Genomic DNA, 22,507 nt, shown 5'->3' with positions numbered 1-22,507 from the left:
ATGTATTCATAAGATTATTTATTCAAGTAAATCAAATTGTTGTTCAAGCCATTTAGATAATTGTCGAAAAAGGTTATTGGACTGGGATTTCAACCCACAATAAGTAGGCTTCATCATTTTGTTATGATATCTATTAAAGTTATTGCTTTGACAGACATTAATAATGATGACAAAAGTTACAAAACAATCATTCAGGATCAAATATACATAAATAAGTATCGATTTTAAACGGATTAGGGTGCCAGGTTAATCATTTTTCATTATACAGAAAACAAATATCCATTTATAACGAAGATTCAAATTCCATTTTGCGCGGACCGGCTTCTTAGATCTTCTCAAATTTTGCTGTCAAAACTAAATAAAAATCATGAGCTATCTTGGAAATGACTTAATCGAGATATGAATTATATGGTGACCTTCGGTTGCATATTGAATGCATTATTTTAACGCTTAAATACGAAGATTCACTGGGTTCCTGGAAAAAATAAATAACTGTTTTTGCGTCAAATTAAGTTGGGTGCAACTTACAGTACAATTATTTTTACTTTGTCAAAAAAGATTGGGTGCGTTGCGAACGCACCCAACGCACCCCCCCTGGCTACGGGTATGACTACTTTACTAGCAAAAAAACACTCACTTAAAGGGGCCTTTTCACTCATTTTTGAATGTGTTGAAGCTTGTCATTAAATGCTTTCTTTTGATAATTGTAAACATTGGAAATAAAAAGCTCCAGTGAAAAATCGAAAATAAAATTAAAAAAAGTAACCCTCAACTGGGCTCGAACCACTGACCCCTGGAGTAAAAGTATAAACCATTTAGACCACTCGGCCATCCGCGCTCACGCAATGTAGAAAGTATTTTATACTTTATATAAGCAATTCTCGTAGGTTCACAAAATATAACGACAACAACAGAATTCTCCAAATTATTCAATTGTTTTGTGTTGCAACGCTTTATAACTTTCAGGTTTTTAAATCATCAAAAGATGCATATATTGGCAATTTTAGAGCATGGTAAATGTTCAGTATTTACTGTTTCCTCGCAAATATCATAACTAAAACGAAAATTTGCGAATCTAAAATAACTTTTTTAAATTTTGTCAATTTACCAAAACGTGAAAAGGCCCCTTTAATATCCTGCCAAATAACATCAATGATTTTACAGTAGGCCCTTTGTGAAGATTAACATACTTCTGCTTATGTTAATTTTTGAAGATTAAGATTAACTCAATCACTGTATGCATTTTTCCTAACGACTGCTTACAATTCTCAATTGAAGGTTTCCAAAAAATGCAGCTCTATGGATTGAATAATAGTAAATATAACATTGGAAACAATTCATCTCACTTTTTTTTGGAGTTATTGAATTTGTTGTTTGCAAAAACAAAAATAAACCAATTTCCCTGAATCAATCAGACACAATTATACCAAATCCAAAGGGCTCTGGCCCTATTCCCAAAATGGTGAAAAAAACAACTCTATTTAGCACAACCACCATATCGCTATCTGTTTCAATGCTTTATTCAATCATACATCCATAACTGAATCCAGTTTGGTCTGGATTTTCTTGCTTTAATTGTATAATACATTTGTGTCATAAGCTTACATCACATATGCCATCCTTGGTAATGCCATATTTAATGCAAAATTACATTTGAATCAAAGCTTGGTCAATCCAACTCATTGATAATGTTATCAGCTAATTAGTTCTCATTTAGTCACTATATACTGTGTCCATGTACAAGGTATTTACAATAACTAAACAAGTTATAGTCAAAGCACTATATAATTTATATGTAAACTATTGATAATGTTTTTAATATTCTAGTTGAGTATATCGTATAAATTAATATATTAAAAATGAATTATTTTAAATGGATATCCTTTTTTTATTCTTCATGAAAGTCTCGAATCTTTTCCTTGCCACAATGTCTGGTACACTCATAAATATTGCTAGCCCATATTCTAATTTATAGGCCATTCAACTGCTAATTAGTACTAATGGCTGAATCTTGTCATGTTTTACTGGCTTTGTCTGAGGGATGGACTTTTGGGGAGATTGTTATTGAGTATAAACATGGCCACACAGGCCATCAGGGTTCGACATTAACTTTTTTTTACAGCAAGACCATCGGACCAGCTCCTCTTAAAATGTACTAGCCCGAATCTGATGTCTACTAGACCATAAATGACATAGCAAATAAACACAATTGTGTCATGTAACTGTTTAATCAGGATTTATTAGTAAAAAATCAGTAAACAGCAGAAAGTTATTTTGATGCATAGAGTTAACAGTTTTTGCTTTTCTTCGTCAAGTTCAAACCATGGAAACTCAATTTTCCATTAAGGATAAAATTGACGTTTTCTTTTTTTAAATAATTACGTTTCCTGTCAGTTTTACCGTCGGATTCTTTTTTTTAACTGATTTTTCGGACGAAAATCCGAACTTGAACAAAGCCATTCTCTAAATTACATTCTTTTGTCTGCTACGCCAAAATGTTTACATTGACGATACCAATTTTCGATAGAAGTCGTAAAAACATGCTGTAAAGGTTTACGACACTGCAGAAAATCATGAATATCCATTACAACTTGACAAATGAAAAAAAAAAAGCCCCCCTTTGCGTCAAAAATTAGCGATGAATCATGTAAATGCTCCGCGTTTATTTATATACGCTAGTTTTGTTCTGATGTAAATAACTGATACCAGAGTAATTTTACACATTAAGAAAAAAGGTTTTCACAGCAGTTAGTTATAGTTCTATGAATCAGTATAGATTTTTTCATGTACGACCAGTTGGACAAGCTAGCCCGCAGTTTCACCAGCCCGACCACCGATCTTACTAGACAATGTCTGTCAAACGTGCCTTAGTGTCGAACACTGGCCATGTTTAAATGGCATTTATATACTTGTTTTAATGAAAATAAGATTTCAAGTCTCGAGTAAGACCTTCACAGTCATGCCTTATAGATTCTGATCTGGCACTTTTGTGGATACTCCTATTCATAAATATATATATGTAGATCTATCAAGTAAAGTATTTCCAATACGAAGCAAACTACCATGCAAATTGATAATAAATAATTATTCACATAGAAATACTGTAATTACTCTATGTTTTCGGACACTCTTAAGTTTTCGGACACCCCTTTTTTTAAGGAAAAAGGATTATTTTTCGTGACTCTAAATTTTCGGACACACGAGTTTTCGTCCATAATTAATATCTCTTAAGTTTTCGGACAGTATATTTTACAGCACTATTTTACCAAATTTCGGTCCTGTTTTCGATATCTAATGACACTTTGATCATCGGGTTTTATAACCAGAATAACATCATAAAACATGGCAGGTGCATGCCTGAGGGCAACGGACCATTACATTTGCGTTATTGGGTAAATAACCTAGTAAACCGGTATTAAACAATGGTTTTGCCCGATAGCATAAGCGTTAAAACGACAATTACCAGGGGTAGTGCCAATTAACAGTTCATTTATATACCACAATGGTACTACCCATTCTCAGTAAAATAACTGTGACGAATACTAAACGCTTCAAAGTGTGATGCACCCTATTGCAATTTTACGCACAATGGAAGGTGTTAGACAACAACTATCGGAAATGAGCAAACAAAGAATTCATAGTTTGCTTTTTTATTGTGTTAATTACAGGGTCATACTAGTGAGTATCGGTACATCACATGCTCATCTTTGAACTCGTTGGTCAAATTACAACTATGTAGTAACTTTCTGTCAAATAAATTAAGCATTTAAAATTATTTAAAGTGCAGTGCAAACATATATAACTGTAATTTATACTATACGGCATGGCATTTTACAAGCACGTGCTATTACCGGAAGTTGTTGATACAATTGACGCTATTTTCAGACACTTCAATTTTCTACTCTAAGTTTTCGGACACCTGTATTTTGTGAATATTTTTCGTACACACATTTTTTTTATTATTTTAAAGTGTCCGAAAACATAGAGTAATCACGGTATACAATAATATCTTATAATTCAAATAGAAAACTCTTTTTTTGTTTGGATCTTGTTACAGATTGAGAACAATGAAAGTGTCAACTCTTCTTGTCTTCTGTCTGTCATGTGTTGCTTCTGCCACCATCTTGTGTCCACCAGCGTGTGACCCCCCTAACCATGTCACTGGCTGCCAGGCTTATCAGAAGAACAAAGAATGCAAAAGTGGCATGCGGTAAGTTAAGTTTGCGTTTGATACATATTTTGTCAACACAATCATAGCGTTAGATATAATCTGGTTTTGGATGCAGTCATATTGGACTTATATTTATTTTTATTATCATGAAAGATTGCAATTATACAAAATACCCTGTTTTAATTTTAAATAAAATACCCTGTTTTAATTTTAAATAAAACATGGAATAATTATAAATAAATAACAGGCATTTCCCCAGGATTTTGATCAGGCACAGCCACTAGACAGTGCGCCCCCTTTTGCATGTCAATTTTAAAAATATTTTCTTTATACATGTCCTTGCAAATATTATTTAAATACATACTTGATAAAAAAAAGCGTTTTCTGCGTAGCTGGGCAAAACCCTACTAATACATAGACGTGGTGACAAATAAGATCTTAGTAACTATCAAGGAATTATGTTATTAAATTGTTTTGCAAAACTGTTTACAAGTAAATTAAAGAAAACAAGAAATATCTTTTAAAAAAGATATACGACATTGATTGTGGTTGGAGTTGGTGAAAGGTCAAGAGTTCAATGAATGAGATTTAGGATAGCGAATGTCTTTTTCGGTGCAGTTCTTAGCTACATCACATGCAGTACAGGATGTTACGCGGATTTTTGCGGCTTATTTAACATAATAACATATTGCTGGTCATAAACCTATCGATACAAAACAGATAATTAAAAGAAGAATGGAAGTGAAATTAAAACATATGAGTCATATGACCACATGCGAAGTATCTGTACATATTTTTAATATTTATAGGCGCGTTCTTCGAACAAACCTGTTTTAGTGGTTTGTCGGGCATTGCTATTTGATTCGATTATTAACAGTATCGAGAATCATCACGCTCATGCTTAATACATTAGTCAATATGGTGGAATAATTCTTGTTAAATTAATAAAAAATATCATGGTATTGTTGAAAACACATTAAGAATCTATTATTGACATACCATAATTATATCGCTGAATATCTTCATTTAACATATTTCTCGTGTAAAGAAAATTCCAGGTCACCTAGTTCACGGATAGCGTCTATATTATATAACGATTATTTTACTGGCTGCGAACTCAGGTCAGCACATAAGGTAGTCGTGAAGACGCAGCGATGACCTGAAAATAAACTCTGACATTCACAAACACTGGCCGCAAACTGACCTTGATACCTGGCGGGTTGAAATGCAATGCATTAAAGTGAGGCCATGCTTCCACTGCTCTTTATACTTTTACATGTGAACATGTTGACAGGAATATGGAATTAAGTACTAAATATGAGAACATAGCCTTTAAGTACAAACGCTCTTGCGCTGGCAATCCTCTGAAAATAAGAGGTGCACGCACAAACTGTATTGATGCCGAGAGTTGAGTGTAAAACTGTTCTTTCTATTAAGCCTTTTCATTAGAGATAAAATTGTTTCATGCAGTAAAACAGTGTTACAAAGACGCTGATATGTTTCCAATGTTCTGGTGGTATACTCAAATCAGCCAATGGAATAAATGAAGTGTATTCATTTGTGTCTAGCCGCGGAAATTGATTGGCGAATGTCGGCGGGTGGGCGGGCTGGCGGCCGGAACAAGCTTGTCCGGGCCATAACTTTGTCGTCATTGTGAGATTTTAAAAACATTTGGCCCCTTTTATTAACCATCATTAGACGGTGTGTCGCGCGAAAGAATTATGTCGATATCTCCAAGGTCAAGGTCACAATTTGAGTTCAAAGGTCAAAAATGGCTATAAATAGGCTTGTCCGGGCCATAACTTTGTCGTTCATTGTCAGATTTTAAAATCATTTGGCACATTTGTTCACCATCATTAGACGGTGTGTCGCGCAAAAGAATTATGTCGATATCTCCATGGTCAAGGTCACAATTTGAGTTTGAAGGTCAAAAATGGCCATAAATGAGCTTGTCTGGGCCATTACTATGTCATTCATTGTGACATTTTAAAATCATTTGGCACATTTGCTCACCATTATTGGAAGTTGTGTTGCGCAAAAGAATTACATCAATATACCCAAGGTCAAGGACATCCTTCAAGGTCAAAGGTCTAAAAAAAAAAAAAATCAAAGCGGCGTTGTCATGAAGCTGCACATTTTGAGTGGTGGAAGTTCAAGTTCAAGGTCATCCTTCAAGGTCAAAAGTCAAAAAAACAAACAAAAAATTCAAAGCGGCATTCTCATGAAGCTGCACATTTTTAGTGGTGAAAGTTCAAGGTCAAGGTCATCCTTCACAGTCAAAGGTCAAAAAGTATATATTCAAAGCGGCGTTCTCATGAAGCTGCACATATTTAGTGGTGGAAGTTCAAGGTCAAGGTCATCCTTCAAGGTCAAAAGTCAAAAAATAAATAAAATTTAAAAGCGGCGCAATAGGAGGCATTGTGTTTCTGACAAACACATCTCTTGTTTTTTCAAATTGAAATCAAGGTCAATTTTACACAAGTGGGTTAACAATACACATTTTGAATTGTCTCCCTTTATCAGACTGAAAACCTGGTTTTGTGACAATTGTGTCCCTTGTATTTGAATTTTATTTGACACCTACACAGGTCAGGTAAGGTCAAAAGTGACGTTAAACAGCTATGCCGAAAAACAAGAGCTTTTTTCGTGAAACACAATGCCTTGTTCTGCACTTGAAGCCGCACTGCAGCTAATTTAGAGAAAATAAGGCCCATATAACTTAGCCAAATTTCAATGGACCAAAACAAAACTCACACTTAACATATAGTCATATAAGTCATGTTGGTATATTCAAATACCAAAAATCAGCTCATTATCAGAAAGTGCTGTGTGATAAAAACTCAGGTAGACTTGCATACCAAAAATCAGCTCAATATCCGAAAGTGCTGCATAAAAAGCCTCTGGAAAACAGTGCTTTTATTCAAAATCCAAGGCAAATTACTTTGCCAAAAATCAATGGACAAGAGCAAATTTCTCACTTCATCTGCATGTCATGAAGGTAGACTCACATGTATGCAGACTCACCACAAATCAGCTCTGAAAGCATTGCGTAAAAAAGTGTGTTTTTGTCAGAGTTTGTTTACAGGTCATCGTCGGGTCTTTACGACTACCTTATGTGCTGACCTGTCCCTGTGACCTATCAGGGAAAAATATGTAATTTTGAGCCAAAGTAGGTCAAATTTACCCCGGCTGCCCGGGTTTTTGCCTAATTTTTTTTTTAAACAAATACACCAGTGCATGGTAGAAGTGTTTTTTCCAGGAGGCCAAAGGGGCATGGCGCATAGCCATACCTTTCAAAAAGGGCATTTTAACACGCAGTTTAGGCAAAAAAGGGCAAAAACGTTCCGTTAATACCTTGTTTTAGGAAAAACATTTAATCAGAGGCAGGTGTGTGAAAAACAAAAAATATAAACAAGCACATTTAATGTTAATTAATGTATTTAACTTACTTTAATTAATATTAATATATTTACCTTGCAAGTTCCATGATGTTTCAGTAAACTGTACAGCACGATAAACATAATAAAGCAATATATGTATATGAATCTGCTTATAAACAGATCCACTAACATATAAGTGAAACCATGTTTGTCTTATCCCGTTTTCTAACAATAATATTGTCATAATTTTAACTGTGCACGTAAACTGAACGCTAACGATTTGCAAACACTCGTTTCCGTGACAGCCAATGAGTAGATTACTAATAAATATGTTGTTGGTATCTAAAACGTTTTGTGAATCGTTGATTATCACAGGCATTTCATTAATCCCTTCTGAATGTATGATCACCATTGTTAATTCAATTGTTATTTGCCATTTTTGCCAATAGTCACAATTTATTTTCTGTATAGTCCGCCATCTTGTTAAAATGATGAAAGCGACAGTTAGGCATAGCAACGTAAATTCGTTTATGTCTGCCTTTTTCTTGATTCGCTTTTTGTTTAAGTAGTATACGTTACAGTATAATGGTTTCAATAATTAATTATTTTAAAGACTATATCGATCTTCTAAACGTAAAAATAAATGTTTAGATATAACTGAATTATGCATGAAATGCACTATTTCCAAGAGGATAACATCTAGGTTTTCATTACAAGTCTCCTGATTAACTGTCCACGATTTTATTGTGGAGGAGTGCACATTACAGGCCGATTAGTGTGCTTGTTTTAACAAAGCCACGGACATTATCGATTTATATTGATACAGGGTTATTCACGCATGATTAATTAAAAACCGCAGGAATCTTCGCTGCCTTGGGGCCATACTTGGATACAGTCGGCTTAGAAGTTTGGTCAAACGGCAAATAAGATATTATCAATAAGGGCGCATGGCGGCTTTAAAGAGGACGGAAAATAGTGGGTGCTCATGAAAGGGCAGGGCGCCGGCCTTTGGAAAGGGCAGTGTGGCGCCTAATGGCCTTGAAAGGGGGCAGCGTGGCCCTACAAAAAAGGGCAGGGCATGGCGCTATGCCACGCTAAAATGGCCTGGATAAAACACTATGGTAGCCAATAGGACCTTAATGTTCACTGGTAGTCATCATTATCATCCCCATCTAGTGCCGTATATATTTGATGAGCATAGCGAGCTAGTTCATCTACTTATTAGGATTACAAAATTTTCTCGTAAGTTAACATTGTTGTATGATCGTTTATGAAACAGCCCCCTGGTTCTTTTAAGTGCCCGGTGTAGAGCATCAATACACTGCACCCCCGTTTAATGTCTTGTTTTGGAAGACATTTGCTTAAAAAAACATCTGGAAAATGGTACCTATACAAACAAGAGGGCCATGATGGCCCTGAATTGCTCGCCTGACTAACCTTGCTTCATGAACTTAAATTTTATTAGACCCATATACAATCCCAAGCCAAATTTCATTTATTAATACATTCTGACAAAATTTCATTAAGACGTGATGAAAACTGTGACCTCTTTCATCTACACAAGGTTTTACTAGAATTTGCCCGGTGACCTATTTTTTGACCCCAGATGACCCATATACGATCCAAACTCAGATATTATCAAGATAAACATTCTGACCATATTTCATTAAGATCATATGAAAACTATGACCTCTATTGTCTTCACAAAGTTTTTCTATGATTTGACATAGTTTTTGACCCCAGATGACCCTAATACAATCCCAACCCAGATTTCATCAAGATTAATATTCTGGTCAAATTTCATAAAGATTTAATGAAAACTGTGACCTCTACTGTCTACAAAAGTTTGTTTTTTTAATCTGACCTAGTTTTTGACCCTAGATGACCCAAAGTCAATCCCAATCCAGATTTTAACAAGACAAACATTCTGACTATATTTCAATAAAATCTGATTAAAACTGTGACCTCTATAGTCTACACAAGGTTTTTCTATTATTTGACCTAGTGCCTAGTTGCTGACCCCAGATGACCCAAATACAATCCAAACAGGGCTCCTTTTGCCCAAAAATTTCTGTGGCCAACATTTTAGCCAAATGGAATTTTGTGTAGCCAAATTTTAGAAACTGTAGCCAAAGTTTTAGCAAAGCATTTGCAGGGGTCAAAGTTGGATATTTTGAAAATCCTGAACTTAAAGCTGGGGGCCAGGGGGCCGCAGGGCCCTCGGTGGGTCCAGGGGACAAGGGGGCCAGATTTTATTTAACTTAAAAAGACCTGTCCCAGTCAGCAAAAATGGCGTTTTGATCGTATTTTCAATTACTGTTAAAATTCTTTTCCTGATTTATGCTTTATTCAAAGGTCAAAATGTTTTAAAAGCTCACAATCAATGAATCATACGTTATTAATAAAAAAAAATTGGCAAATTTGCTAGATCTATCTTGCCGATTTTTTTATGCAAAACAACCTAAACAGTAAACTTTAGCAACAGAAAATACGACCAAATTCGGGGTGTTAGTTTAAAAAAATAAAAACCCTACCTGGTTGGTCTTGATGGTTCTTATATTCTTTATGTGATAAGGGCCCTCTGCGTGGAGACGCAATGCCTTCTTCCCACAAGACTGATAATTCAGGGTTTTCTTACAAACTTCTCAAACCGCTTTTCCACAAGCTTCCACTTTTCTCAACCAGTTCACTACCCGCCCGTAGACTACAGCGGGGAATGGCCACCCATTATAAACTGTACGCAGTGTTCTCCGGAAGCACCGGCGGCCGGCGATTTCGCCGGCTACTGACAGTCTAGGCGCCGGCTACTTTCCCAAAAAATATCAATTGGAAACGGCGCAAAAAACGCCCGTTTTAATTCCAGTTGTGACGCGATTTTTCAATTTCGTCTTTTTATTAACTAACCGGATGTTTCTATTCTAATGCGCGTTAATTTTGCGCCGAACTGGAAGAAGCACGGATAAAACCGATCGATACAGTACACTCCACGCGTTTTCCCCAATTTCTCTCGCTTCTCCGCGGGCAGTGACCTGGAGGGAGATTAAGAAAATCCCGCGATACGCGGCGTTTGCATGATTTTGGACGCGGCGGTTAACGATCGGCAAAATTGATAAGCCGACGCGGCGGCCCTCGGCGTTGGCAACGCGGGGGAAACTCCGCGTTTAACGAGATAACGATCAGTTAAACGTTGTTTGACTTCCTGATTTTCAAATAAAATTACATTTATTACAAGTACATACATGTAGTATAATATATACAATTAAAAAAAAACAACCAAGATAGATCGATCTCGACGTGGTTGTAGAAGTAGTTGTTGTTGTATAGAAAACTCGTTGATTTACGACAAACAAAGCGTCGTCTTTTAACTGATACTTACCAATTAATATAATCACAGTTGGCAACATTGTTTTTATTTTGATAATTTAATCCAAAGTTTTCATGTTAGCAGGTGTTTTTTCTATACTGAACATGTAGCCAAATGACCGAGGACCCTATTAAAAGTCTCGCAAAAATTCGCAATATGTGTGAATTGACAGTTTGACGTCATGAAAGAAAAACCGCTTCCTGTCTGAAGGCATGAAAAACACACTGTTCTCGCCGACAAAATTGGCTTCCTTTGTTTGGCAATCAACACGCTAAACCAATGGGGTGTTTATAACTCAATAGCAACTGTCGAAATATGTAACTGCACGTGCTTAGCTCCGCCTTTCGAATCTTTTACAGGGAACAAAGGGTGGAGTTTAACAGTTAATTGAACACGTGTTTTACGAAAAGTTGAGTCCTGAATGGCCGTAATTACTTGGTCTAAGCTTTGACACAACAAATAAATCTATCTCGGATTTTCCGACAAAGGCCATTTTCCTAACTTTTTGTACATTTACTAATAATGGCGTCCGCGTGTTTACGAAATTCGAAACACATTCATCTTAAATAACGGTGTCTTGTTGGATAATTACTGGATTTTATTTTTTTATTTTATTTTTTGGTATGCCCAGTAGCACACTGCTAACGCGGTGTTTCGCGGCGGTCACTGATAAGAACGGAAATCGTCTGCATTTACCGACTTGGCTAAAGTAATACACGCCGCGGGAATTAGCGAACGCGGCGTAACGCCGAGCGTTTTATCGAGTTCACCTCGCTTTCCAACGCCGCGTGAACACTCGCTAGCAGAGAAAAACCCGCGGAGGGAGCGCGTTTTTTTTGGAAAACGCGTGGAGTGTACTTTAGTTCGTATCTTTCCGTAAAAGATTATTACCCGCTTTTTAAACAACTGCCAAGTGTTGGTGGATCAACTCACACGGACAACTTTTACCCAACAGTTACAGTGGAGTGTGGAAGTCAGGCAGATTTAGAAAGTATGATTTTTTCCATCTTAAATCCGAGATGATTTACCTCATCATACACCTGTCCCCAAATAATTAAATTCTATATGATTTTGCTATTTAGCCTTGTTTGTTTTGCCAATTTGATAAAAACAATTACCTGATCTATTATTTGATTCCACATGTACTGCAGTACCTACATAACATTTAAGATTGCTATATTATCAGCAAGTTTGGAAGTCATCATAAGCAGTTTGTATTTATAACTGGTTCCTATTTCTTCTTCATAAGAAGTTGGTAAACTGTTCAAAAGTAAAAAATGTGTTTCCAATGTCTCTAGTGTTTTTTATTACTGTCAATTCTAGTTATTCAATGCAAAATGTAACATCTTTGAACACTAAGTTTTTTATCAAAGAATATTTAAAGCAGTGGAAGCTTATTCTTGATGCAGCTCAAAACAGATGCATAAAGCTCATACAAGAGCTTTCTGCATAACTTTTTCACTGCATTAAACAGCCTACTACTATCTGAAAGATCACTGCTAAATTTACATAATTTTATGAACAATATCTAGTGGCAATTATAATGTAAACTGAACAGGTAAAGGGTTAAACCAACCAATGTCAATATTTAATAATTTAGAGTAAAATTGACTTCTTTTGTTCACAGAGATGCCACCACTGGGACAATCCCTGGAAGAGGAGGACCTTAACCAGTTTGTCCAAGTGCAGTCTGAGCCAGCCCCACAGTTTGGAGAAGCAGAATACCAAGATGCCCTCCACGCCCTTGGCATGGATGACCAAGGATCTGGGCTAGATTCTGACTATGGATCTTCAGATTCAGATTATTAAAAAACAGTTGTTGCAATTTCATGTTTCTTTTTTCAAAGTTTGTGAGAGAGTTATTCAATAAATTTCAAATAAATATTTTATTTTCTATGAAAAATGCTAGGTTACTTCAATCTAAGAAAAACTCCCTAGAATGCACCAGATTGCACCATTTCACACATGTACTTTTAAAAAAATCCTGGGGGAGACCCCCCATACCCCCCTGGCAGGAGGGGATACCCCTCCCGCACCTATCCCACTCGCAACTTCGCGGCTCGTGCACGCGACATGCCGCGTGCTTAGTCACTGGCTACTTTACAAATATTTCTGGCTACTTTAGATTTTATGGAGAACACTGCTGTACGCTGAAGTTTCTTTAGCTACCAACAGGCAAGTATCTCGTTGCCATTTTTCTCAACTTAAGTCTAAACACAGCTTCCCATTCGGCATCAAATATACGCAAAAAGTACTCAAATTGATTTAAATCGGCAGCAATCTTTAATCAGATGTTATTGTTTATTTAATCCTCTACGATGTACAATTTGTTTTCACATCAGTAATTTGTCTCGATGACCGGTGTTAATGCCAACTGCGTATGAATTTTTCAGGTCAATAACATGGCGATGTATTGATGCACAGTCTACAGCTGAAAGCGGTTAATATCTGGGACGGCATGTCAGGAAAAAAATCAATACCGATAATTCGCATTGTTCATTAATTAAGCAACGATTCATAACACTTATCCTTTATGGATTTTCATGAAAGAAAAACCATAATAAAGAAAATTTTATTCTCTTTAATCTGATATATAAACAAGTTTGGAAAGAATTGGATGAAAAATTTGGACTTTATTGCATAAACACCATTTTCTCAATTCAAGGGGAGGTAATTCTGTACTTCATGGACCAATAATGCTCATTTTTTGTAGGGTTTGTGTCCTCATTGATATAAAGACACTGTGCAAATTTGGAAAGGATCGGACAAAAAATGTGGAAGATTTTTGAAAGTTTTCACAAAATAGCCAAAAACAAATAAACATGCAAAGTTCAACGAGCTCCTGTGGCCATGTTTTTTGACGAATCAAATTTCTTTGAACAACTTTTTCAGGGGAGCCTTCAAAGGTCATCCCTGTGAAATTTTTTGAAAATCTGATGAGCGGTTTCTGACAAGAAGATTTTTTAAGGTTTTTACCATATATGGTCATGGCGGCCATCTTGGTTATGTGATCAAATTTTTTTTAACAATTCTTTTGTCCCATGACCTAGGGATGCTCCACATGAAATTTAGTTGAAATTGGCTCAATGGTTTAGTAGAAGAAGATGTTTACAAATTGTTTACAGATGGACGGACGGACGGACAGACGACGGACGCTGAATGATCACAATAGCTCACCCCGAGCTATCGCTCAGGTGAGCTAAAAATTTCAATATCTAATTTTGTTTAAAATGTCCATGCCTTTTACTTTCTATAAATAGAAGCTCCTACCTTGAATTATATCTTTTTGAAAAATATTACTTTCCTTGGCAAAAATAGATCTTGTACCTGCCAAAAGATAAATAAAAATTATCTCCCTTTGAAGCTTATTGCTTCCCTTGTTAAAAATTAAGATCAGTCCAAGTCCCGTATCTCGTCAAAATCAACAGAATTAAACCCATTTTATACTTCATCTGTAGGTCATGTAGGTAGACTCACATACCCAAAATCAGCTCATAAGCTTAAAGCGTTGAAAAACAACTTAAGAAAATGGTATGCTGGACGGACAGATTGACAGACGGACAGTGTGACTGCTATATGCCACCCTACTGGGGGCATTATGACATTCTGACGGATGCACATTTTGCTTTTAAACCAAACCGCAGCACAGTAAATGCAATTTGTATTCTTTAATTCCCTTGTAGCCATGAAGCTGCATTTGAAGATAGACTATATTGTTGCTTTATAGATTACCAGGAGGCATATGACATATCAGTCTTGGGCAATTATGGAGTAAAATGATAAATGTGGGAATCAATGGGAAACGTTTAACCCTTATTTGATCCATGTACGAAGAAGAAAATTATTGGTCAAACACATGGGTAAATTATGATCAGATGTATTCTGTAGTAATATTTGTGTATTTCAGTGTGAGATACCCCCGCCCATATTGTTTCCCCTCTTAATTAATGACATTGAATTCAATTTGCAGAATGGAATAAATACAGGCATTACAATAGGTCACATATCGATATATCTACTATTAATTGCTGTAGCCCCAATTTTTGTTAAAAATTCTGAAACGCAGGAGGTTCTTCCAGGATAATGATAATTTAGAAACCTATTGCAACAATTTGACTTTGACCGTTTACATTGTTAAAACTAAGGTCATGGTATTGCAAAAAGGGGGGGGGCAATTTGCTAAAGTGGACAAGTAAAGGTCAAGAAATAGAAATTGTAAACAATTTAATTACCTTGAAATCGTCATGGCTAACCGTGGAACAAATACACTATATATATATATATATTTTTTTTTTTTTCCAACACATTTTATTTCCAATTGCAAGCAAGTACATATACAATATAAATTGTAACAATAATGATTTGCAATAAGACAAAATAAAAAGAACATGCATATAATACAATACCAACTTGTATCTTATGTTATGTAAAGTAGTAGTCACCAACAGACAAAACATAACTCATATTGTAGGTTATGTAAAGTAGGTGTCAACAACAGACAAAAACATCATTTTGGTGATTTTCTCAAACAAAACTATTCATTTCATGATCTACATATATTTTTGTAATATATTATCTATAACTTAAGCTTAATAAGAAATTTTCCATGACTTTTTCATTAACAGTGATTGAATTTGTATCATTTAAAGTGTATTTTTAAACCGTGTCCATGCGCGGCATGGACACAGTTTAATGTCATGAGGATTTTTTTTTAATTAATAAAAAATCCAGTTTTTAAGTAAAATCAATTTAAATGATGCTATTATATATGCAAGTATATGTTTTAATTATAATTTGTAAAACTAGATAAATGCAAAATATAAAACTGCATATTATGCACTTTTGATAAAACACAATAATATTTATTCCCAAATTGATGTCTTATTCCCAATTCACATAATACAGTGTTCATATAATTATAGTATATAATATATAATTATGTCCTACATTTTATTTGAATAGCGGTACACTTTAACTAGTATTTGTAAACAGTGCTTTAAACTACAACAATCATCAAACTTTAACATAGCATTAAACTGTTCCCACTCACTGTCAAAGGAGTCTAACTTATTTTGTGACATTGATATTTTTCTCAGGTTATCATACTCATACTAAGTGTATATCTTTGCTCCTGTTATGCTTGGAATGCATTTATACATTTTACTCTTATACAAGTATAACTTAATAAACAGAATAACATTATTTAAAGGGGTCTTTTCACAGATTTTGGCATGTTTTGAAGTTTGTTATTAAATGCTTTATATTGATAAATGTAAACATTAGATTTTAAAAGCTCAAGTAAAAATTTAAAAATAAAATTTAAAAAAGGGGAAAAAAAGTAGCCATAGCAGGGCTTGAACCAGTGACAACCGGAATCCTGAAGTAAAAACGCATTAGCCAACTGAGCTATCCTGCCAAGCATACATAAGGTGCATATTTTATACATTATATAAGCAATCTTCGAAGTTTCACAAATTTAAACGACAACAACAGAACTCTTCAAATTATTCATGCGTTTCGCGTTGCAACGCTTTTTAATTTTTTGTTTTTTAAATTGTCAAAAGATGCATATAATGGCTAAATTAGACCATGGCAAATGTTCAGCAATACTGTTTCCTCACAAATATCATACCTAAACCGAAAAATTGCGAATCTGAAACAACTTTTTTCAATTTTGTCAATTTACCAAACCGTGAAAATATCCCGGTGCTTTAAGGCCTTAGCAGAATTACTTGAATATCCAAGTAGAAAGATGGTCATGGTAATGAAAGGGAAAGATTGTTCTGGTTACATTTCATCAATAATTGCTTTAGAAATCTGACACTCCCAGAATAGATGTTCTTAATTTTCATCACTTTGTTTTCAAAATGAACATAATGGGTCATCAGTAATTTTCATTTTATTCAAAAGACTATTTGTTCCCAATATCCTGTGAATTAACCTATACCGAAACCACTGAACCTTTACATCACTAGTTATTAAAAAAGGTAGCTCAAATAAACATTGCCATTCTTTTTCATTAATAATAGTATTGAGTTTTGTACACCATTTTGCTTTAACTGGTGGTTGTGCATTATTTTTATTTAGAATGGTGTACAGTCTTTTTGCACCGGGTTCGTTTTTTCAGTACAAGTTGAAATAATGGGGGCAAAAAGGGTTTAATAATTTGCTGGGTAGAGCAAGATAAACAATATTTTTTCACAAATTTATCAATTGCTCTTGTCACTCCTGCGTAATGAATGAAATTTATGTTCAAATTGTACATTCTATTTAATTCACCAAGAGAGATAAAGGTTCCATTTTTGAATATATCACCTATGCAATGAATTCCAGCCTCAAACCAAGATCTAAAGAAAAAACTTTCATTTCCTATCAATATATTTGTTTTATAAAAAAAGTGGATAATACAGGAAATCTTCTGAGTTTACTTCTAATTTACCACAATAAAGTGAGAAGCTTTATAAAACATCTACCCAAAAAGGGTTAGAAATTCTGTTAGACATATTTAAAGCATAATGATACACTGTAACTCCAATATAACGCGCTCCGTTATAACGCTGAATCCAATATAACGCGGGGGGTGCTTTGATCCCATTTTTTCTCCAACCTTCCATTTGATTTCTGATTCAAATCCGTATTATGCAACTTCATGTATTTTCAGACAATTCAAAGATGGCGGCAATCACATGTTGATTGCTTTATTAAACTGTCCGTTGAACCGATTATAATCGCCTCGAGGTTAAACAACACCGACAGCTAATTGGTGTTAATCTGTTGTGTAATGTCAATAAAGGTGTGAAAAACTCACATGTCAGTGTTTATTACATGTATTCCTCATCAGAGCGGTTCAGTGCCATAATTTCCATAAGTTAAGTGCAAGCGGGATAGTTATACAATTAAAGTAATTCAAAACGATTAAAACATTCTTACTTTGATATGGTTGCATGTTTGACTATATTTAATGAGCGGCTGTGAAATATACTGCCCACTGTATAAAACAACTTTTTCTTTCATTTCATTATCATTCTAGTATTATGTCATTTAATCTTTCAGTTCGTGTATAAGAAATTAAAAAATGCAGACGATTTATTTACATGCAAACGCAGTGTACCGGTAATTGTTAACAGAGTTTCACTTTCATTTTCGCGCGGTATCAGAAAGTCCCCGGAGAAACACGTTTTTTGCATGCGTATGACGCAATAAAACAATTTTTTGTACATGAATCGTATTGCATTCAATCTAAATTTAAAGTCGCTCGTCCAATGAAAGCTTCGCCCCATAATGCACTGTACTCTTAACACTTCTGAAAATGGCATATATGTGTACGGTTGTGTTTACGAACTTCTTAAACATATATCGTCATTAATGTTCAAGATTATTATTTTTTAAATGATGTTGCAATTTTATTGGATTATCGGATAAATGTGCATATAAGAAAAGCGGTATGTATACTGTTATCAATACGATTCAGTTTATATGCATGTATTTGCGTCAACACAGAATGGCAATATACATGACCTATATTATAGGCTATTCTATACCTGTTTTTTTATAGCGCCCTGCAGAAAATGAGCTCAAAACTTATAACGCGGATCCGTTATAACGCTGTTTCGCGGCTTGGACCCCATTGACCGCGTTATATTGGAGTTACAGTGTAGCTGCAATTAAAGAGTTTATATGTATCAAAATTGAGTTTTTAAATTTCTATCCAATTTCCTTTGAAGAATTGAATTTTTTGAAGCCATGTTAGTTTCAATGCTGGAATAATTAAAAGCATCCAAATTTATCATTTTTAATCCTCCTTCATTATTTTCCTTTACTATTGTTGAAAACTTAATTTTACTATGCCCGTCCCAAATAAAGTTCATAATAGAAGATTTTATTGAATTTAAAATAGTATCATGTGGGTTAGGCAATGATATGAACAAGTGATTGAATAATGAAAGTGTTTTTACAATTACAATCTTTCTGATTAGTGTTAAAGTATTCTTTTCCAGTTTTTCAGGATATTTTCCATTTTAACAATTTTTTCATCATAATTGATTTTAACCATTTTTGATAGGTCAACATGGAAATTTATTGCTAACATTTTCATTTTAAAGCTGTGTTGCATCCAATTTAGTTTCCATTTTGTTTTTATGGTGTAACAACTATATTTGATTTTTCCAATTCATACAACATTTGTTTTATCAAAATTTACATTAAGACCTGATATATTTGAAAAATCCTGTATGGTAGCAGACCACGGTAGACACACACTCTCTCGGAGCCGCGGATGCCTTCTTGATCTCCACCACGCTCAATTCAGAAAACAATGAACCTGCAATCATAAAAACACATTCACTGCACACAAGTAGTCTGAAACTTACATTTAAGATAAAAAAAGAGCATATGGAACCTGTACAGGTGATACTATTGACAAAAGTGAAAGAATTGCAAGGCCGCAAACAGTGCCTTCAAAATAAACGTTTTACCATGTACGAAAGTGGCTGGGGACGAATGAAATGGAAATGATAGCCTGCTTTTGGAATGATATTTTTACACGCAAAACATAGCACAACCCATCAAACCATGAATAAATACCACGTAACCAGGTGGTTTTCGCGCAATACTTCACAGCGTGATCCTACTAGCGATTCCAGCTTAAAAAGAACCCAAAATACAATATGCCTACCGCAGTTTTCCTTCCTGAGTAACAAAGAACACAACAACAACAAGAGGTCATGACCCCACAGTTTCGCATTTGAAAATGGTCATATTCTCAGGATTTAATGCAATTTGGGGATACAATAAGACCTATTACCCTCAAATTTGACATGGAAACCTACCCTTTCCCAATATTTCACTTTTTGACCGGGGCCAATTCGCATATTTCTGCTTCCTACCGTGTACTGCTACCTTATAGCAGTAAGAGTTTCATTTAATGATTGCTCAGTACCGTCTAATATAATTGTAGTATCATCCGCAGTTAGAATACTGCTCAACAATTTGGGATCCCTGGCAACAGTATCTTATCTATAAGGTAGAACAGGTCCAACGGTCAGCTGCCAGATACATCTACCTAGATTTCAGCTACACCAGTAGTGTGTCCAACATGATAACCTCCCTAAATTGGCAAACCCTTGAACAACGCCGCAAACTAAGCGAAGTCACATTCATCTACAAGATCCACCACAACCTTGTACATGTTGACCACAACCACCTAATACCAATCAAAAACCTGAACTTCCTGATACCTTATTCTAAGACGAATTTCCATGCAAATTCCTTCTTCCCTAGGAGCATTCGTCTATGGAACAGCTTACCTGTCTCAATACAATCAAGCCCCAGCTCAAACATCTTTGCTGAGCAGCTTCCTCCAACCTTCAAATTCTAAATCATAGCTGTGCTTTTATCTTTTATCCTTGTATATTAGACTTATTTTTATCCTTTCCTAACACCCTGATTTTATTCTGCACATAACAAAAATACTAACACTGTTTCCAGACAACGCGCCTGCTAATAATAATCGTTAACGATTGTCAGCAGTATAACATAGACATTGTATAAAATATTATTTTTGCTATGCATAGTCAGTGATACATGTACATGTATATAGTCATGAAAGTTTTTACAATATGGCTATTAGTATTCATTTAGTAATAAATTTACCCCCAAGAGGATGACCTATTTATTTAAATAGGTGATCTATGGGGAAATGTATATATATCAGTGTTTCATTTACATGAAACAGAATTGAAATTATGTTAACAGCACATTAAATTGAGTTAAGAAAACATTACAAGTACATTATTATTAAGAAACAAATATTTTCATGCACACTTATGAATGAATAAACCCATATGCGACCACCTATGCGAAAGCAAAACCATAGATGATCTGTAGGGATAAGATTTATAGTGTGTATATCATTGTTTAGTAGTAATTAATTAATTATTTATTTATGTATTTATTAATTAAAGACAAACAGTTGAGAAAAGCATTTAAAACTTTATACAAAAGTTGATCACAGCTAGTTAACATACAGTAACAGTTTTATATTCTATGCCCTTGAAAGGCCACTCTCTGCATTATTACATTGTTAGGTCAATAGTGGAAAAACCTGTTCTATCTATCTTTGTATACTGCCAATCGCTCTTTCGAGCATTATAGGCAGAGGGACATTATCGAGTCCGTTTCCTGGGAAGAACCAGTACTAGGTGTCTATGGAGGATTTAATGAGAACGCACCCCGAGTGGGGTTCGAACCCACGAACTCCCGATCGCTAGGCGGACACCACCGCGATTCTATAAATAGATTGTCAACAGTGTGACATCTCGGACATCACTTTTCTGCGGCCATATATGCGGCGCTAAATGCGGCCGTTCTGCGGGCAAAATGGAGTGCAGTATCAGTGATTTATTGACTGATAATATGATAAGATCTATACCACATACTGTTCATAATTAACATTAATATGTGCAAGTGTTAGAGTATTGTATAAATTAAAATGGGAATGTTAATTGACATGATATTACTCATGAAAGTTTATTATAGTTATAGATCTACTTAAATCTTAAGAAATATATTTTTTTAAGCTACTATTTTAATATAAAACAAGGGACAAAATTGTCACAAAACCAGGTTTTCATTGTGAAAAAAAAATCTGATAAAGGGAGAAAACTCAAACTGAACTTTTGAAATGAACAAACAAAATTAACCCCCTTTGTAAGTTTGTTTTTAAAAAAAATCTATTTTTAGTCGTGGCTACCTTGACATTGGAGATATTGACGTGATTCTTTCGTGCGACACACCGTCCCATGATGGTGAACAAATGTGCAAAATGATTTTAAAATCTCACAATGAATGACATAGTTATGGCCAGGACAAGCTCATTTATGGCCATTTTTGATCTTTGAACTCAAAGTGTGACCTTGACCTTGGAGATATCGACGTAATTATTTCGCGCGACACACAGTCCAATGATGGTGAACAAATGTGCCAAATGATTTTAAAATCTGACAATGAACGACACAGTTATTCCCCGGACAAGCTTGTTCCGCCCGCCCGCCAGCCAGCCAGCCCGCCCGCATTCGCCAATCTAATAACCAGTTTTTTCCTTCGGAAAACCTGGTTAAAAAGTGTAAAAAAAATGTACAAGATCACTCTTACAAAAAATGTACAACTTGTTTAAATACCAAAAAATTGTTTAAATTACGCTAAATAATAATTAATTAACTTTGCTTTAATATGTTAAAATAATTACTATTATTGATAACAAATTTTCTGATTGAAAATATCTAGATATGAGACGGGTATAGTTGGAAAATGTTAAAATACGGACGAGCGTAGGTATTATTTACGGATGAGCGTAAGTATTAATTCTAATAATGCAACTTTTTTATATGAGTCGCGTTCTGAGAAAACTGGGCTTTATGCATGTGCGTAAAGTGTCGTTCCAGATTAGCCTGTGCAGTCCGCACACTTCCTGCCTTAACTGGATTTTCGTGTAGAAGAGACTTCCTTTAAACAAAAAATACCATAAAAGCGGAAAGTGTCGTCCCTGATTAGCCTGTGCGGACTGCACGACTAATCTGGGATGACACTTAACGC

At 35.0% G+C, this 22,507-nt stretch overlaps 1 protein-coding gene across 8 annotated transcripts in view; it reads left to right on the top strand.

The window, feature by feature from the left end:
• The window catches only part of LOC127855348 (uncharacterized), a 62,920-nt gene that overhangs the window by 1,642 nt on the left and 38,771 nt on the right, over positions 1–22,507 (top strand). For all 8 annotated transcript variants that reach the window (XM_052390840.1, XM_052390847.1, XM_052390846.1 and 5 more), the window contains exon 2: positions 4,058–4,210. In XM_052390840.1, the coding sequence (XP_052246800.1) occupies positions 4,058–4,210 (153 nt within the window). The remainder of the gene's footprint in view (positions 1–4,057; positions 4,211–22,507) is intronic.

The sequence above is a fragment of the Dreissena polymorpha genome, chromosome 13, assembly GCF_020536995.1.
Source record: "Dreissena polymorpha isolate Duluth1 chromosome 13, UMN_Dpol_1.0, whole genome shotgun sequence".
In the NCBI taxonomy this organism is placed as follows: domain Eukaryota; kingdom Metazoa; phylum Mollusca; class Bivalvia; order Myida; family Dreissenidae; genus Dreissena; species Dreissena polymorpha.
This window is presented reverse-complemented; position numbering and strand designations above follow the sequence as displayed.